Source organism: Hydractinia symbiolongicarpus, chromosome 11 (assembly GCF_029227915.1).
Source record: "Hydractinia symbiolongicarpus strain clone_291-10 chromosome 11, HSymV2.1, whole genome shotgun sequence".
In the NCBI taxonomy this organism is placed as follows: Eukaryota; Metazoa; Cnidaria; class Hydrozoa; order Anthoathecata; family Hydractiniidae; genus Hydractinia; species Hydractinia symbiolongicarpus.
The window spans coordinates 22,950,087-22,970,281 of record NC_079885.1 but is presented as its reverse complement, the minus strand read 5'-3'; the positions used below and the strand labels follow the sequence as shown (position 1 = coordinate 22,970,281).

Here is a 20,195-nt window from a genome sequence, read left to right as displayed (position 1 = left end):
CTTTTTTATTTTGACGCGCTTTTTTAAAAAACGAAGATTTTGCGGAGATATTAACAGGGTATATAGGTAATAAATTCTTGTGTTTATGTGTTATTTTTCGGATTTTATAAGTTCAAATACGTAGTGGAAAAAAAAATTCACATTTTTGAGGTTACTTCCCCTTAATCTGATTATAAGTAATTAGTTTCGATTGCTTCATTTTTTATAACAAAATTATTGAAATTTTTATGTTTGTAGGGTCATTTTCTCTTCTTTTTAGAAGGGAGTATGGCACAGCTGTTTTTTCATTCTACGGCAAACTACACAAAATTTTAAATTTTATAGGATCGCTTTTTTGTCAATTTAAAATGAAAAACAGTGATTATCCAAGAGAGAGATGTGCATTTTTTACATAACTAGCCTCACAAATATCGAGAGATATACCCTGTCTATTATTTCCTAGAGGGGCCATGGTTTAGATGGAGAGTCCTAGAGTATTTAATGCTCAATTTGAGCGACGCGAACCCAATTAGGGCCTGCGCTCTACTAGACAACTCCCGGCAGCATTCAACGGCCCACACAGTTAGCCATCTGCCCAATTTCCGTCATATGGCTTGGGTTAACCCCGTGCTATGGTAACATTCACTCGCCCATGTTGAATCGCTGTCAAGAGGAATCGAACCCCGGAGTCCTGCACAGAGACGAGAGCTATAACCACTAATCTATGGCGCCACACATAACCACTAATCTATGGTGCCACACATTTTTATTTAAAGATAATAATAAACAAAGTTAGTTTCACTACAGTACATACACCAAAACACGTATTGAGGTTCAACACTGTATTTTGTTTTAAAAGCATCAAAATGTGATCCAATAAGCTTAAATAACGCCATATTTAGAACACATTAATAAAGTTTCCTGAATATGAAATTAACATTTTTTAAGAAAGTAAAAAAAATCCAAATTTCGCAAGAATTTATACTTTTTTTTTTAATAATTTTCTGAGAATTAATTTATGCGAAATTAAAAATATATAACTTTTGAAATTAATTCCTATCAAAAGTAATTCCCTAACAATACAGGAATTAAACATTTTTGTTTTGGTGAGTGCAACCATTCAATTCAAACATTGAAAATAAGGGAAGTAACAAATCAATAAGAATGATCAATATTCTTTACTGGCAAAAATTTGTTTAAATCCCAGCATAACTTTCAACACCTTATTCCTCTAAGTTCCAGATAATATAATACTGAATCTGATAGAAATTTTAAATTATATATTATATATTAAAGTTATTATATTAAATTGGTAATGACATAAACTTGTATTTTTGTTTTTTTCAGTGATAATATAGCTCACAAATTGAAGAGGTGAAATTCTCCTAAAAATGTCTTCATTTTCTGTAAATCACTTGGAAAAGAAAATTAGGACATTGACCATGTCACAACAAAGTATTCAGACATTATCGTTATGGTGTATACATCACAGAAAACATGCAAAGACGGTGGTTCAATTCTGGTTTAAAGAACTACAAAGAGGTATAAGGCAACTATAAATTCAGCTTATAACTTTATTTATGTGCTCTTGTGCAAATTAATTGTACATAAATTTTGTGTATTCTCCAACAACTTAAATTAGCCAATCAAACCAATAATAAGTTTTTGCCCTTCTATTTATAATAAAGCCAGGTTTGTTTAGTGGTAGGGATTCATGTATTTTTTCATGTTTAAATCAAAGACAAAACATTTCAGGGAATACAAGCTTGGTTAAAAAGTTTTACCGTAAATCAGATCATTAGGAATTAAAATTTACTGAAGGAAGGTATTGGCATAGTGACCTAATTAAATTCTTATATATATACCTTAACAATTTGCAAAAAAATTAGATCTTTGTATTTTTTAATTGTTAGTAGCAATTACCTGATGCATTAGGCGATGTTTAAGTGCATATCTTTTTTAGGAGGTTTCTTTTTTTAAAGTTTTATTGATGTGTGCGCATTTTTTTTCCTTAATTTCCTACTGAAGGGCCTGTTGTTTTAGCATAATAATTTAGAAAATATATAGCAGAAATTTTAGGAGAGTGGCCACTGGAATAAAACAAAAAATACTGGAAAATACTTGAATTAAAAATTAGCACTTAATTGTACTGAAAAAATTTCAAATATATTTTAGTCATTTTCTAGTATAAGCCTATAAATATACTTAAACATACTAGAATCAGCCATGTCAAGATATTTTGTGAATAGTTTTCTCGCAACTGTACTATTTTAAGGTTTTCTACAAATAATTATTTTTACAGATTAGTAGTTTTTCGCAATTTTGATTCATTTCAGACCTATTTATTGAGATAAAGTAGGATTTAAATGAATTTGCTTTAATTACAGATGCTGTCCATTATTTTTATCAACTACAAAAAAGAAAACTTTTGAGAAAAACTAATTTTTCTAAAAGTTTCACGAAGTTAATTTTAGAGAAAAATTCATTTCTACTAATTTTGAAAAGATTTATATTTTTGCGAATTGAACTTTCCGGAAATTTTGGCATTTGATTTTCAGAAAATGTTGCATTAACTGCATTATGCGCAGTTCCACAGTCTAAATTGCGCATACAGGTAAACATTGAATTATTGTGAAGAAAGTAGTGGAAAATGTACAATTCACAAATATAAGCATCTGGCAGCTTTTTGATGTGTCTGCTTTGTTTTTTATTTACTGCAACTAACTACCATATTTCATAAGTTTACCAACACGTCGTACAATTATAAAATTAACCATGATAACATTTCGCAAATAAGCACTAGCCATTATTACCGAAATACAATACTTTGGTTCTACTGCAAATAAAATTTGTAGGCTGTATTTGTTGGTGTAAACTCCAATCACAATATTGTTTACTTCCCAAAACGTGGCTGCTTTTTCCAAAGGAGTAATATTTTTCAGAATAGAATGGTTAGGAAACTGACACTGTAAATAATGGCATTGAAAATGATTATTGGATGACAAACTCTTTAAAACTCCTTGAAATGCAATTTATTCCTTGAAAGAACTCATGGAACATTGTAAAAAAAGAGAGTTTTTGGAAAATATTTTTTTAGAACTTATCTTTCTAAATCATCGTTTTATTGAAGCTATTCACAGTTTTCATTAAAATTCCTGTTAAAAAAAAAGGTTTAACATCTCCTGCGAAATTTCCTAGAATTTTACTTTGTGAAATTGAGTGGTGAACCTGCTATGGTTGTCAGAAATTGGGAAACTTTTTCAAAATCAAAAATATAAAAATATATGAAACTGCAATACTTATTTTGAAAAACATTAGGTATTAGGAGGAAGAAATGTGAGCAATGGAGTTTCCTCACATCATTCTTCTCATCAAAAATCAAAATCAATTGCCCAAGTATTCTCAAAATGATGCCTTGTTTATCTCTTAGTAGTCTGACATTGCACTTGATAATGTGACAATGAGGATGATACTAGATGCTGAATATTTTTCCGTTTATGCATTAGCAAATATAGTACTGATTGAAACCATAGCAGCCTGTGTGTTTACTAAACTTTCAAATTAATTTTTACATTGAATTTTTTAACTTTATGCAAAAAATTTTAAGTAAGCACCCATTTAAATGATAAACAAAAGATGTACTTAAAAGATGTGCCGTAATTCCATTCATTATGATCCAAACTGAAATAATATACTTAAAAACTTATAAGGAAATTATAATTGAATTCAGAGTGGCTGCCCTGGTTAAGGGCTAAATTAGTACATATATTGTAAATTTCTACCCTTCAGATAACCATCTTTTTCTATTTACAGTTAAACCCAAAAAGAAGCTGGCACTGATGTATTTATCTAATGACATTTTACAGAACAGTCGTCGAAAAGGTGGAGAATATGCAAAGGAATTTGGAAATGTCATGCCAAATGCATTAGTGCATTGTTCTGAGTATGTAAACTTTGTTATAAATAAGATTTTAATAATTTGCGTCTCTAATCCCCAACTTGTCATTTTTTTCCAGTCAATGGTCAGCAGTGACTAAGTTTTTATGTTTTCAAACATTTTGGCAAAGAATTTCGGCGTGCTATTTACAAGCACATCAGAAACGGGCAATAAGTGTATATAGAAGTATTATTGTCAAAAGTAGTCTTTACTAACTTTAATTGCGATTATTGATATCATTATTGTTGGTGGAGACTCGATAGAAGAGATGTTAATGTAATATAAACTATTTTGTTTCGTGAGCAAAATGTTAACACTAATATTGTTAGACTACTTTCGGCTGCTATGCTTAATTCTAGCTACCATGCTTTCCCCGTAAAATTCATTTTCAACAGATGTTGATTTTAATATTGCTGATACAGAAATTTATATTCATAGCACTAGTAGTAAGGAATCCAAATGGACAAAAACTGTTTTGACATTAGTAAGCTGAAATTGGTCACTGAACAATTACAGCTTCAAATAAAGTTTTTAAAGGCTCAAAATAATTTTACTTCATCACAAAAACAAATTAAAGAAGCCAAATTACAACAAATGAAGTCAAAAATGCCAAGCTACAGTTCTGTAAAAGAGCAAGCTAAAAATTTTATAATAGTAATAACAATCAAACGTTTTAATGTTATATCTGAAATTTTCCACTAACCACAAATAGATATACACTGTCTTCAGGGACCATAGATAAGTTTAGCAAATCAATGTTACAGCAATGAAACATCCTCAAATGACATCTTCTGAGAATGGAATAATCTTAGCACATCAACATGTCTGTTTGAATTAAATAGCCTGACCATGATGCTAATATAAAAACATCAGCAAATATGTTTTATTAATATTTCCTAAGATTAACCAGCATAATTGACTGCGCGGAAATATTTATCAAACATCCAAAAATTTAGGCTAGACTCGACATCTAGCCATTCCATTAGATCATTAACCCAAGCATTAGTAGGAAGTTGATAAGGGCACTCTGTTAATCCACAAATATTCAGCTTAATTCGATATCGTTCTTTAGCTACTCCAAGCAAATCTTGTGTATTACAAGAAGCTATAAGTAACAACTACTGATTAAATCATATAAGAACTGTAGTATTGCAGAAAATGCTCACAACAATGTCTTAACCTATCTAAACTCGCCCTTTTTTCCCCTGCAATTCACTGCAGTTTGTTTTCACTGCAGCAGTTCGCGCATGACTATTGTGCTTTTCGATTTCCCGAAGTATTTTAATCTTATACCTAAGTTGAAACAGAGTATTGTGCTAATGGATTTGATTTTGTAGTAGTCTGTATGTAATGTAGCTATGTTAGATTCTCCAGCAATGTTATTTGTTTACATTTATAGCTACCATTATGGTTGCTATAGCCAGTCAGCACTACAGATTTCCTTTTCATTTTGTACATTTTGAGAAAAAATATTTTGCTCTGGAAAAATGGTATAAATTTAAAGCAAAATCTCTTCAGATTCTTTAACCAAAATTTCGCGAAATATTAGGGCTTAGCTACTTCGCGAAATTAGTTCTTACGAAAATCAAATTTTGTTTTCAAAACTTTCCTTGTAAAAATTAGTTCTTGTAGTAATGTAACTTTTTTCAGATTTTGCAAAACTTTTTATTCAAATTTTATTTACGTATAGATTACGCGATGCAAAAATCACAGAAGCCTTAAGAAGAATTATCGGCATTTGGAAAGAAAGAAACGTTTACCCAGTTCCAATGTGTGACAGATTGACTAAATGCTTGGGTATGTTCCTTATTTTTTGAATGCACTTCTTATTGTAAGCCCTTCATTGTGATATTTATATGTTTTCAGTTTATATATTTTTATGACATCGCTAACCTGGAAATTTATTTTGTTTGAAAGGATTGAATAAGTTATAAATTTGTATCATACCCCACCGACAAACGTTAAAAAAGTGCAGAAAAAAGTTGTTACTTTGAGCATCTTCCGATGTTGGGCAGAAGTCCACTTCTTTTCCTCGGTTACTGTCTAAACTATTTGCACTTGCTGATTTTCTTGATTTTCGCAAACTTAAGTTTTAATATCGAGGTCAAGAGCTAACCTTTTGATTGGTGTCTTTGACCTCTGCCTAAAAAAATAACTGGTAGAGTTTTTATTAAATTTTTGACTTTTTTCAAGATAGAAATTCTGCTAACTAATTCAATATTTATAACCTCCATTGATTTTTGATATGCTCTTTCTTTTGATATGCTCTTTCTTTTGTAGTTTGAGTAGTTTATGCAAATTAATACAGTTTAAAGACAAGCTTTTATATGTACAGATTAGAAAATTATAAGCTTCAAATTCTGAAACGGCATATACTGGCTTTTATATTATGTCGCCTCTTTCACCAATTATCCTGTGCTTCCCATGCCACTGTAATGATAGCGCGTTGATATCTGTTTTTGTTATGTGTTGCCGATGAAAGTTAAGCAGGACCATTAAAGTAAACAGACATAGCGCTCTGAATATTACTTCATATTGAAAAAGGGCAATTAGTAATAATGTTTCTGCGACAAAAACAATTCAAAGTTGATTAGTCCCACAAGATGAATATATAGCTAGCAGGCGGTTTTACGATTTATAAATGGACAACAAGGAATGACTTGTTTTGAAAGACATTTTTCGAGTTTTGCTATCTTTTAGAAATTTGGAAATTTCTAGGCAAAAGTATGATTTAGGATGATAGTTCCTACAACCTAAAATTTTCATTACATTGTATACTGCTCTATAAATTAAAAATTATACCGCTCTTATCTTCTGGTTTTAATTTTTAGATCAAGCAGGCTTTGGGGAAGAAGCAAGTACAACGCCACCACTTGATACAAGTCCGGTTAAGGAGAGCAAACAAGTCGAGCAAGAAATTGAGTTTTCCGTTACTGACTATAAACGACCAGATAAGCCACCGGACGTAAGCAGATACAGATTTTTATTATTTATAAACTGTGTTGCTCGAATAGTGCCTTGTGTCATGTTTTAGCAGACTTTGATGACATAAACATATGACAAAAACCAAATTCAAAATTTGTAATCAAGTTTATTTCGTGAGCTTACATCCGTACTCCCCTTCGTTTCTTCAATTCACTGTGTTTTGAACTTTCCTTCCGACATGACTGCAGCCGCCTTTCGTATTTATTTGTGGCCGATAAAACCAAGTTAAATTATTTCACACCTTCCAATAAAAAGGTGAAGTAGGGCCATTGAAGTGACAGGACCATCATAAATAGCATAGTTTTAACATAAATTATTTTTGAATAAGGGAAAATTGGCAATGAAATCTTTTTCAGGTTTCACATAATTGTGATTTTGCGAGAAACAACCACAAAAAAATTGCAAACATAGTTCTTTCTGTAAGCATTTCTTTGCTGCTAGAAATAAAAAAAGAGAGGTTGTATTGTGATATTTATTTTAAAATAAATAAATGCTTCATTATATCCAGAACTTTTTGCACATTGCTTATAACTTATCCATTGGGGAAAAATACTTCTATCGGGTTGTGATGTGTTGTTTTGAATTTGTTGTAGCCCGACGAGTTGGTTAAAAGACTTCAAGATCTAGAAAATTCTGCCACACAAGACGCTGTGGTGAGAGAACGAATTGCAAATCTTCCAACAGCAGTCACCGACCCAACACATATCGATAAAGTACAAGGTGGGATGCTTTCGTAGCTATATTTCATTGTAGCTGTCTTTTATTGTAGCTAGCTTTTATTGTGGTAACTAAAGACCCAACTCAAGGCAAGGCAACATATCTATTATGCAGATTCTATAACGTTTTTAGTGTTTTTTTTTTGTGAAAATAAATTAAAAGGCCAGAATTTTTCTCAACTTAAGGTGGTCCTATACCTGAAAATCACAAAAAAATCATTTTTTTAAATTTTATCGTTTTTATACATTTTGGTATGCGTAGAAAACAGTGGCATGGTTTATTTTTATGAAAAACCCCGGAAATTGCTCTATTTCGTTATCAAAAATCAGTAGTAGTTTTCAAAAATCAAAAATTCTCCTTGGATACGGCCTTAGCAACGTCTTTTCCTCTTGTTATTTGGCCTAAAACTTAGTTTTTGCACCAAACCCGGGATTTCATTTTAATCTATGGGCCTTGGGTTGTCAGCAGTTGTTTCAAGGTATAGCTAAAAATGAAATAAACGCGTGTTTGAAGAGTGTGTTGTTGTGGAGAGATTTGACTTGCATTGTTCCTAGTATACTTATTAAAACAGTATCTCCTTGCTGTATAAATACAGTGGGAAGCTTTTTATCATGTTCATTATGTTGGAATGTGTTGGTCACATTCATAAAGGAGTCGATGGACGCTTGCGAAAACTAAAGGCAACAAACAAAGCTCTGCTACAGTTGGAAAACCCTTAGCTAGCTAGCTAGCTAGCTAGGTGGAAAAGAAAGACTCACAGAAAAAGTAATAAATTAGCAAAATTATTTTGGTATAGCTGTTCGTCAGTGCACTGGTACTTCTGCGTATCAACCGAAGAAGGAAATTGGTGCAACATTGTACCATTGTTTTCGTGCATCTGATTTGTACTTCAAACATGAAATGTGTCCACGTACTCTGGTAATAGCCGGTATCACTTTTAAGCTGACCGATTGATTGGCACAAGTACATATAAGGAAACACCTGGCTTACCAGTAGCAATTCGTGAAGCCATTAAACCAGTATTTTTTGATCTTAGTGACAACAAGCTACCGAGCAAATATTTGCACGGTCAGACTCGAAACAACAATGAGTCAATAAATGGTGTCATTTGGAAGCGTTGTCCTGAGGATGTTTATGTTTGACGTAGTACCATAGAAATGGGTGACAAAAAGATAAAATGTAGCATTTGAATAGAGTTTTCATTGATATTAATATTTAGTCATCATAAATAAAGATTTTTGACATAACAGCTTTATAGTTACTGTAAATTTGGCTTAAAGAAATGAATTGAAACCGGAAAAATATGTTTTCGAAATTTTAAGTCGATTTTTCTAATATATGGTTTTTTTCAAACGCTGCGGTCAATAACTTTTTGTCACTTTCACCGATTTATCTGACATTTTCAGAGAATATTTATCCATATAAAAGACAGGTACTGATTGATTTTGGGTATGTGATGATTTTTCATTTGTGAGTTATGGACCAAATTTATTTAAAATTTGGGCAATTTTTTTACCCGAAAACTCAAATGCGCATAAACAAGTATCCATTTGACATTTTGTTTTGAATTTAACCAGTACCTGTACTTTAATAACATGAATAATAAGTGAAAGATTGAAGAAGGTATCTTCACTATTTCTTGAGTTATTGACCGCAGCGTATATAGCGCTTTTTTGGTCCCGATGGACCGAAAAACCATGATCAGAATATAAAGAATTATTTTTTATTTTTTTATTGTATTTTATACATGTAATGTCACATTCAGTCAAAAAATAAAAGCACGCAATGCAGTAAATCGGATTTTAGCATTTCAGCTATAGGACCATTTTAAAGACATTTAAAGACGTCCTTAATAAATAAAAGAAAGAAAAATTAATCGAGTGAATTTTAGAAATAACCAACGTGTCGGTTATTTCTAAAATCTTTACACTTAGTTCCATTAAGCTTTGGCTCTTCTTAGCTTATGCTACGTTTTCTGAATGCCGAGGCCTACGTTTAAACACTTTATAAGGCGATGTGCATAGCTTGTCGTATGACACACTCGAACACGCATTTTTTGTGTGAAGGTTAAAGAAATGTCCCCAATTGTGTGGTGATAAGAATTTTATTTTTAAATTCCGTTAATTGAATTCCATGTAACTCAGAGGCAATGATATCTACGACTAATAATCCACGTCTGATGTTAAGTAGATCTCAGAGCATGTTAAGAAGATTTCGAGCATGCTTAGTCGATCTCGGACTATGCTAAGTAGATTTCGGAGTAGAGCGTCGGAAATGCCCGTCAGTGAAGTTGTATTTCCTTCGGTCTCAGCTTTCCATGTATACACTCCGATTCTGACTATATAAAAAAATGATTGATGACATAATGATCGCGCGTAGCGCAATTCTGTATTGGTTCCATTCGCCAGTTCGTATGTTGAATTTGTACATTATAACTAGAGTTTTTTTTTACAGATTTGGTAGAAGCAAAAAAGTTAAAGGAAGAAATAGACAATGCATGCTCGTTGTTGGCAGAATATAATGCAAGGTTAGAAACTGAACAAAAAGACCGGCAGACGGCACAGAAGATGTTATTGGATTACACGGCCTGTCAGAAATACCAACTAGCCATAACGCAGGAACGAATTGAGGTATGTACATCAATTTCTTTGGGTCTAATTTCAACGTCACTTTTTTTTAAAGACTTAGTGGGCTTGATTTGAAAATTTTTACGTAAAAGTTATAGCGAATCAGTTATTTAACATTTCCATTTTTTTTTAAAAAAAAATTGCTTATGACGAATGAAGAAGTGCCACAATACAAGATTTTTGTCGTCGAGAGCTGAGATGTCGATTCGAGGAGTTTGTTAACAAATCTAGCGTAGGGTTTAGAGGCGCTGTAATACTTCTCCTGTTTTTGTGTTCTTATCCCACTGAACGATGGTTTTAAATAATACAATAAGGACCGTTTTTAAAAAATGTGCTCTTTCTTTCTAATATGTTTGAATTGAGGTTTCGATTTCGCAGTACCGGAAGCACTTTGCGGGTTAATATTCTTTGTATCTTCCGCAAGACCTTAAATTTACATCTATGTTTTGTTTGGCTTGTTTTTATTTTTTTGATTTTTGACCACTACTGAAAAGCACAATATGGTTTCATGCTAATGTTGAGTTTCTTCAAACGCGTGCTATAAATCTTTGATCTACATACCGGGCCATGGGTGTAGTTCTATGTGCATGCTTGCTAGAAGTACTGTCAAAGTTAATGTATTGTTTACCTGCCATACCGATGTGTTCGAAGGAAAGTCGAGACTTACAAACATTTGGTAAATCACGTAATTCGATATTATGTTTGACAAAGTATGTTTAAGGAAGGGTTTCCGTGTCACAATTCATGATATATAATTTTTGTATTATTTAATAGCGATAACTAAAGAGATAAGTGGTGAGATCGTTAAGGCTTTTCTAACGGCGGCTTTCTCCATTTCATGGAAGCTCTTGTTTTGAGTTTTTTAGCTACTAGGATACAACCATTTTGTAATTTTTCTCTATTCAAATAATTTATTTTTTAGGTTTTTGGTTATGTGTACAGTAAAAAAATTAACACTTTTAAAATTTTTAATTTTCGCGAAAATTAAAAGCCGCGAAAATCATTCTGTCTTTGTTAATTGTTAAATGTTCATGTAGGAATACGTGGCGAAGCTTCAGAAAGTGACAGCAGTGGAAAAAGAACTACAATCGCACTTGGACAATTTACCCGATTTGTCAAAACTACCGAATCCTGTGCCGCTCCCGTCTGCCGGAGATTTATTCGCAACATCCTCCAAAGGTGTTAAGTGACCTTTGGAAAAATTTAAAGCGTATAAATAAGAATGCCCTTGTCATTTTAAGCATTTTTTTTTTCAGACCGTATTGTAAATATCCGAAGAACTAGATATAAATAATTTGAAGAGCTAAAAATAGAAGAATAGGAAGCTAAGATTGATGGAAAGAGCAGAGAAAAATGTTAGAGATAAATTTTTTACTAGATAATATAAATATTATGTTATGAATTGCTTTGGCTACTTTGGGACAGCTACAGGTGTCATCATTAAATGTGTCATCATTCATCATTGAAGTTTTTATCGACAGACGATAAAGTTTATCTACCTTCAGGGAATTAATTTTTGCGTGAAATCTTTTAATAGTAAAATTTTGATTTCGCGAGAACCATAACTTACACGATGTTGTCAAATCGTGATATCTCACAAAAAATAAATTTTAATTGATGACATTTTGTTTCTTAATTTACACATTTTCACGGATTTTATGTGGGAGACTGCTAAAGTTGAATACATGTTATAATTCTAGGGAAATAAAAAAAACATGTTATAATTCTAGGGGAATAAAAAAAACATGTTATAATTCTAGGGAAATAAAAAAATACATGTTATAATTCTAGGGAAATGAAAGAAATAAGTGTCAATACTTTTCGTTGGGTAGACAAAAACTCACGAAATCTGCGAAAATTAATTCCCTTCAGTTAGTTTTGCCCATTTTTTCTTGCTAACAAAAAAGTGGACAATTTTTTGGTACTGTTGCATCACGTTTTCAGTCTGTATTAAAATAATGTAAAATAAAAAAATCTGTATGAATCTATATTACAGAATTTGGAGGCGTAATAACGTGAAATCCGCCTGAAGGGGAAGTGCCGATAAATTATGTACATTTTTTCCTATTAACTGACTAAGAACGCCACACAAGGCCTACCAAGCAAACGTTCGGACCTTTCTCGTATTTGAGATTTTTGGGGCTGGGAAAAGAAGCTCAGACGCACCTTACCCATATCCCCCTCCCTTCCTCCCCGTTAACTACGCCCCCTGGTGATGCTATTGTAAGATCTATACATTTTTATAAATCAAAGAACAGGGTTTCGTATTAATTAAATGGGACAGGTGATTTGCGAGATATCGAGTCAGAGAAAGATTTTCCACACTTTCCATTCATCTTGTGACAATTACAACTGTAACAAGTTACTGTGGTACAACTAGCATGAATTTTGGATGGAAATCAGTCGAAATCAGTCGTAAACATCACGTATGAAATATGTCCCTGAATTAATGAAAACAACCTATAACATCGTAGCAATAAGAAAGCTATATATAGCCTGACTGTTGAATCTGCAAAAAAATAGTGGTGCATCACTAATGTCATAGAATATGTTTACTTCTTAGATTTGTAAAGAAACTAGCTTTTTTCATATTCGTGTTGGATCCGTTTTTGTTCTGCAAAATACACATGCGAAAACGCGGAATAACGTAAAAGCGAGATTCGTTATTAGCAAATCTCTAGTTCACAACGAAGCAGTGCACGCATAGTTTGTATATTTGCATTATTTGTTGTCATACAGCCTAATTATTAATATTTAGTAATATAAGATAATAGCATGTATCCGCCATTCACTGAGCAGTTTATGGTTGATTTTAAACGAGCTAAGCAAACTTGCTTTGTATATGATTAAATCCACAGATATTCGCAGCCGTTATTCGCTTTTGGCTCACAGACGAAAGGTCGATTATTACAATGTAAACCAGATGAATGACCTGGCGTGGACCTAGGCTAAATGCATGTAGATTATGGTGAAAAGCTTGCAATCTCGTCCCCAGGGCTTTTTGTGTCTTATCGGCGTTGCGTTTATTGATAGGTCTGACAAAAAGTATTCTTCTTTTGTTACCATCTTTGAAAATGTTACCAAATTTTTGAACATAATTCTGAAATCCAACTTTTAATTAAAAATTACTATTGTTTCAAAACATCTGCATAATGTTTCTATCCTGTATTTCGCAGCTGATATGGAAACAAATTTAAAATTAAGAATATCCTTTATATTGTCGCGACATGTATTCACGTAACGAAGTAAAAAAGCTATTGTAACTCATAAGTGATCTATTGATGCTTTTAAATTTCATTTCTTTACCATATAAGAATTGATTTATCAAAAGATTACTGTAAACGAAAATCTAATCTAGCCGTAAAAGTCGGTTAACCTGCATGAATGTTTGAGCAGAAAACAAAGAATGAGCTATATTTAAAAGAATACAGTGCATTAGTCATTCCTACAATACAACAATTGGAGAATTGGCAGATGCACATGTGAATTTATATGTGTCAATGTCTCATTGTCTGTAATGTCAAAGTTTAAATTTGTTTTTGTGATGGTAATTATAATTTCATCTGCATAATTTTATTGATAATGAACACGAATACTGCAACGCGTACACCAGCCAACATCAAGCAAGGTAAGTGCGTGAGATCAAATATGAGATAGATTATGGATAATAAATACACGTTCCTAAGGGTCCTGAATAGCAGTGAGGGTTTTATAAGCGGGTGGAGGTGGTGTTTGGGACCTTAGAGTAGTATTTTCTGTGGTGTTCAGTTATATTCTTTCTAATGTGACTTTATAAGTTGATTATGGATCTTGTTTCAGTCTTTGGCGGACATAAATTCTTCCACTTTCCTCACCATTGCTCGCTAAAGTTAAAAATCAACAACTTATTTTGTAGTCTTCTGTCTTTACCAATAATACGTGATGTTTGCTTTGATTTCGTTATAGTTGTCGATCCCTGGCCTCAAAAGTAACGGGAAAAATGCAGCAATCAATAATTATATTTTGTTTTCATTCCTTCCTTGGTATGCCGTTCATAATTATTACATGTGCCTATCCCCAAGCCTTAATGAATAACGACCTTTATCTTAAAACGTTCTACTACTTCGATGGCAACGAAACAGCATGTAGAATACAAAGTGGATCTCTATATGAAGCACATCGTTGCCTGTGTTCAACAAAACAGAAAAATACAGTTGTCAACGAAAGATTGATGGCTAAAATAAAGAATTTATTTTCAGCATGGTTGGAAGTTAAAGCGAAACGCAGTGAAAGACAAGAAGAGGTAGGGCAAACGATAAGTGTCAATTCTAGGAATGGTTTTGTTGTAGTTTGTTCTATCAAGGGGGTTTAAATTGTATTAATGAGATAAACCATTACCTGGCTGTCACATCTATATGAATCACAGCGACAGCTGGGTTTTTCCTAAGTATTAACAATAAAATGGCCTATACCGCTTTTGTAAACTTTTTCAGCATTTCGGTGTTCTCCATTTTTTGCGAAATATTGAAACAAAAAAGAGGGGAAATTACATTTGCTTGAATTGAATCAGATTGCGCCGAGCCTTGAATTATTCCCAGCTACGCGTCATGTAAATATTTTTATTCAAAAGCTTTTCGCTGTTACTACTTGTGCCCTGTACAAAAAGTTGAGAGCGTCTTTTGAGCTTAGCTGCCTTAAATGACAAGCTTTACCAGTACATTTGATTATCTGATTCTGGTAGGAAATCGAGCCACAAGTGAACTAAAGGAAAAAATAACATTGTTCTATAATTGCGTAACATTGTACTTTCTGTGATAGCGTGCATCTTGTAGCGCTTTTTTATTGTAAGTTACAAACATTTTTTCTCCAACAGGAGAAAACCAGCGTTGTGCAAACATTGGAACCTTTATGCAAGATATTGCAGTATTTTCACGGAGATGTTTTTATCACCTACGAAAGTAACAGAAATAGATTTAACACTGAGAACACTTGCAACAGCCGCCATGAATACATTTACCTACCCGAGAGTTTTAACAAGACGTTCCTTCGCAAACAGTTATTGTATATGAGGACAGTCGACACTTGTGTATTTTTGGTTTTGTGCTCACTCGAGTGTACCGTGATGATTTTGGAAACGGCTGTTCAAGTTGGAATGGGTGGATTCAAACACATATGGGTTATTCCTTATCTCGACGTAACTCTTCCGGGAACAGCACTTCCAAACAATTTATTTATTGTTACAGATGATGAAAGAACAGTAAAGGGTAATGGAACTGAAACAAGATGTAAATACAATCTAGAAAGGTATTTTGTGAATTTGCGAACGTTTATAAGAGTTCTTACCTTCTCATTCTTATCTACAGAGTTCAATCATCATCTTCTGTATTTAGCCAAATGAAACAAAGCCCGAGTGTTGGTATACAAAACGCCATTACCGAAGAAACGGGTCCTAAAATTTATGCAAAAGTCCATGGTCATCATCTAGATTTAGTTGGCGGTTTTAACAGCTTGAAGATTAAATTTAATTCAAATGCGAAAACTGTATTACAAACCTTACATTGCCAGTATCGTAAAACGGTTCGTAATATAAGAGCTGTTACAATAATACACGCGCCTTTTGTTATGATACATGACGATTCCCGTAATATTATAAACCTTAAGGACATGACTTGTACCATTGGTAATGTTTGCTGGCGATATCAAGTGTACAACGAAACAAAGAAGCGCGTGCCTTATTGCTGTATTGGTTTTTCTATGGATTTATTTAATCTTATAGCGGCTAACTTAAAACTGACGGCCGATATTTATATTGTAGAAGATAAAGCATTTGGCCAGGTTGTGAATGGTAGTTGGGTAGGATTGATTGGTGATCTCATCGCTGATAAAGCGGACATTGCCATTGCCTGTATATCAATCAATAGTAAGAGAGCAAGATACGTTGACTTCACAACTCCGTATATGGCAGGAGGTATCACCGTCGTGGTAAAAGCGGCACACAAAGAAAAATCTTTTGTGAATTTTGAAGCATTTGAACCATTGACAGCGATGTTGTGGTTGACGGTTATTTTAACAACTTTTCTATCAAGCTTTGTTCTTGTTGTTTTTGAATCAAGGTGTTTGTTTCGCAAAGTAGATTCATATCCATGGATAGAAAGCATCGTGTATCTTGCTGGATTGTTATTTCAGAAAGATATTGCAGGAAAGAATCCGAACAAGCCAGCTGCTAGAGCAGTATCTGTCATGCTAGCACTAGTGCTACTTGTCATCATGTCATCATACACAGCTGTGTTGACGGCAATTAAAGTGACGTATGAGTCTCAAATGCCTATTTCAGGATTGACAGATCCGAAGGTGAACTTGTGCTTTTCCCCTTTTTATTCGTTTAGGTATTTGTTTGTTTTGTTGTTTTCGAATTCATTAATTTTAATGTGTTTATCTTATGTCCAGTTTTCTATCATAGATGACCAACCCAACACATAATTTTAAGTTTGGTACACTTGCCAACTCCGTATTTACACAGATTTTTGCCGAGAGCGAAGACCCAACTTGGAATCGTATGGGAATCTTTATGAAATCTTATAACTTTCTCAACTCTAAAATAGGCTTCGAAAAGCTTGCTTCTGGGTACGTATCTTCTCTTATAATAATACAGAGACTGTGTCTGTCCGTAACAGGCAAAGTGGATGTGTTCATTTTCCTTTGATGTTGCCGAAACATGCATGTCTAATATGGTAAGTTTTCTGACGTTACGGCGTGACGCCAATAACACTCCTTTACCGTCAATATCCTATATTAAATTAATGAAGCCATTACAGTGCACTTAAAACTTTACGTAAAAAGTTACTTTAAGTAACTTTAAGTAGAAGTAAAAAACTTAAAACTTGAAATAACTTGGAAACGAGGTGGTGACGTCAATGATTTTTTACCGCGTGGGTAACTAGGGACCACCTGGGACCAACTTGGGTAATTTTCGAAAACTTGGATCCCCTAATCAGTTTCGGAATGGACGGGTTGATGACGTCATCAAAAATTCTTCAAACCCTAATATCTCTGCAACCGTTTATCAAAAGTACATGATCCTATACATTTTCTTGATCAGAATTTCAAGATCTATGCGATGACGGCAACAGGTATATAAATTTCTAAAATTAAATTTTAAGGTTTTGAAGGTTTAAATTTTAAGGTTTTAAGGTTTTGCTGACGTTAGCAAAAGTTTTAATCCCTGATATCTCCTTAGGCGTTCCTCGAGAACATTTGATCCTGTACATTATTTTGACCAGCGTTTCAACCTCTACACATTACAGACAAAAAAAAAATTAACAAATTTCGCGAATTTTTTATCTGCACTGCACTGCTGACATCAGCAATACATTTTTTTATTGACCTTTTGCCTATGTGGATCATTCTACGGGCTTTATCGACTAGTCTCTATAATAATAGCCGTATTTTGTGTTAAAAAATGGCTGCTGGCCACTACATTCCGGGTCCCCAGCAGAGTTCGTAATTTACTGACGCGTGACCCCCGTGGATTTTTCCAAGTATTAACGACTAGTCTTTATTGACAATATCTATTGTATACCTTTTACACGGACTGATTTCGTGTTAAGAATGCACAGAATATTTTTGACCGAAATAGCAAATGCAATATACTTCTAATTCTACACGAGCCTGATGAATACCGGGGTCGGTGTGTTCGTAGTTGCAGGGTTCATCCTTGTTGCTAAACTAACTACCAACTCTTTTGCTGTTTTTGTTAAAACACGCATCTAACAGAAGAAAAAGTTAAAACACTTAGCTATCTTGTAAGTTTCCTAGGTAAGTTTTATGTAACCTTTTTTGACGTGTTCGATTTAAACTCAAAATAAATCCCAATGAATCCATAAATTTAGCTACTTTCATATTAGTTAGCTATGCTTTATAACAAGTTAAGTATTAATGTATTACACACCCATACACTCTTTTTTATCAGCAACAATTTATAGACAACAAAAGGCTCAAACCCTTCAAGAAAAACAAACAAATTATAGCGAGTTACAAAAGGAAAGAAATTATACAAACAGGAATAGTTTTCTTGTTCTAAAAATCATAAAGTCCTGTGATTAAAACAGAGGTTTAATTCAGTTTGTTCCACCAACCTAACTGAGCCATCAAAAACATAAATTTGGTTATCACAGCATAGTCAGCAATTAATAAGCAAAGTCAAGCTCGGAAAATACAAAACTCCCTGTTTGGTCTGATGCGGCCTGCTAGTTTTCTTTTATTTGCTTTATTTTGCTATACTGTATGGTTATGATACTGAGTTTTTATCTATTATGCACTTTTGTGCAAAGATTTTTAGTTTCTTACCTTTGGGAACCTTAGATATTGGCTATTACTCGAAACTACCCATGAATATTTCTATGAAATCTTTATAATGGGGTACACATAATAACTTTCGTTAGGATTATCCTTAGAATTTAAAACTTACAACACAATTTTATTTCATCAAGAGGCATCATTTTGTACATGGTGAACACGGATGTTCAGGCAAACTATGTAAAAAACTGAAAAATTCCTTCTATTTGGCTACCGGAAACTTACGTTATGTCATTTCATGCTTAGAACTAACATACATTAAGAACTAAAATTTTGGCGGAAAATGTTTCAGCGGAAAAACTTTCGGGCACAATTTTTTATTTCAGCGGAAAAAATTTCGGAAAAAAATTTATGGGTAAGTATTTTGAACAAAATTTAACTAAATTACACAAATAACGATTACGGAAAAGAGATAAAAGAAGGCTAAAAGCATTTAAAGTGTACATATATTCAATCAAGATTTCAAATTGCTGCAATTAGCCACCCGACTTTCTTTCTTTTATTTAGAGAACTGGACGCATTAATAAGCGACCATCAAACGTCACTTTATTACATGGCAAAGGATTGCAGACTTCAAATTGTTGGTGATGTCATACCAGAAGCTGGATATGGATTCGCTCTTCAAAAAGGAGGGTTGCTAACTCACGAGATTTCTAATCTATTTCGATTATATAGTGAAAATGACGTTATAAGGAATCTAGAAAAAAAATGGATTATTGGGAGTTGCAAAGACGTTAGTGATGGATATTCAAGTGGGGAGGTTGCTAAAATAGGAATCACGTACTTCGGTGGTTTGTTTATTGTTGCATTTTTCTGGATAGGTTTATCAATGTTTATTCTGTTGATGGAATTATTTACGAGAAAATATATTTTAAGAAATTAATTGAAAGAACAATACTTACAAAACTCGCGCCAAGGGTGCTTCAAAGAGAAACAAAATTCGCCTAAGGACATTCACGTGTGAAATTTATCAATATTGGGTAAACACAACCTTGTTGCCAGCGTCTTTTTTATATCGCGACGGCGAGAAAAAGATGGCGTCGAAGGACGCCTGCGATGCATAGCCCTCAAATGCTCAATTTTTCTGGGCGTAATGTTTAACGAAGTTTGCCTCAATGAACCACAGTTTGCAGAGCTAAACGAGTTCCACGTTTTAAGTCATTGCTCTGTGCGTCTTTTCTGCTTTTATTATTTTCTTACTTTTTTGTACATTGCTCTTGATTGTTTTTCAAATTATTAACATACAATTATGTTATTTAAGCTATTCTTTACTTGAAATTCATTTGGTGTAGTTATGTGTATTTTACTAAATTAATTGGCAAGCAGTCATTTCTCTGGGCTGCAATACTTGTGGCAAGCTAGCTACGATAAGGTAACTTGTTGTTGAAAGTTGGCAAAAGATTTGTCCAACGGACTATAGCACTTCCTTTCAAATGGCAGCTAGCTAGGCAGAAATTTAATACATATACAATTTGATAAGACGTTGAAGTTTTTCATTCATGCTTTATTTATGCTAAACTTTTGAATATGCACAGAGAAGTTATAAGTTATTGCAACACCCAGGCACTGGATCTGCGTTGCAGCTTTTATGCGATGATCCAGATTTTGCTTTATAG

At 33.3% G+C, this 20,195-nt stretch overlaps 1 protein-coding gene across 2 annotated transcripts; it reads left to right on the top strand.

Annotated features, from left to right (window-relative positions):
• Positions 1-1,011: 1,011 nt before the first annotated feature.
• On the top strand, positions 1,012-20,058 carry LOC130613653 (glutamate receptor ionotropic, NMDA 3A-like). 2 transcript variants are annotated; one of them, XR_008975705.1, is made up of 8 exons: positions 1,012-1,521; positions 3,793-3,922; positions 5,607-5,713; positions 6,748-6,881; positions 7,495-7,621; positions 10,073-10,248; positions 11,283-13,873; positions 14,191-14,528. XR_008975705.1 is itself a non-coding variant. In XM_057434968.1 (6 exons), exons 2-6 carry the CDS (start codon positions 14,225-14,227, stop codon positions 19,460-19,462), a joined length of 2,235 nt encoding a protein of 744 aa, XP_057290951.1. In that variant the 5' UTR covers positions 13,310-13,873; positions 14,191-14,224; the 3' UTR covers positions 19,463-20,058. The 2 variants fall into 2 exon arrangements, 1 of the variants encoding a protein (XP_057290951.1); XM_057434968.1 differs by lacking the exons at positions 1,012-1,521; positions 3,793-3,922; positions 5,607-5,713; ... (1 more) ...; positions 7,495-7,621; positions 10,073-10,248 and adding exons at positions 15,098-15,528; positions 15,615-16,575; positions 16,685-16,848; positions 19,087-20,058 and having other exon boundaries at positions 13,310-13,873; positions 14,191-14,527.
• The last annotated feature ends 137 nt before the right edge of the window (positions 20,059-20,195 follow it).

Excerpts from the sequence above, each read along its gene's own strand:
- LOC130613653 (XM_057434968.1), top strand. The coding sequence starts at position 14,225 with ATGCAGCAATCAATAATTATATTTTGTTTTCATTCCTTCCTTGGTATG. Across the intron at positions 14,528-15,097 it reads GCAGTGAAAGACAAGAAGAG|GAGAAAACCAGCGTTGTGCA; the intron begins GTAGGGCAAACG and ends TTTCTCCAACAG. Across the intron at positions 16,849-19,086 it reads TTCGAAAAGCTTGCTTCTGG|AGAACTGGACGCATTAATAA; the intron begins GTACGTATCTTC and ends TCTTTTATTTAG.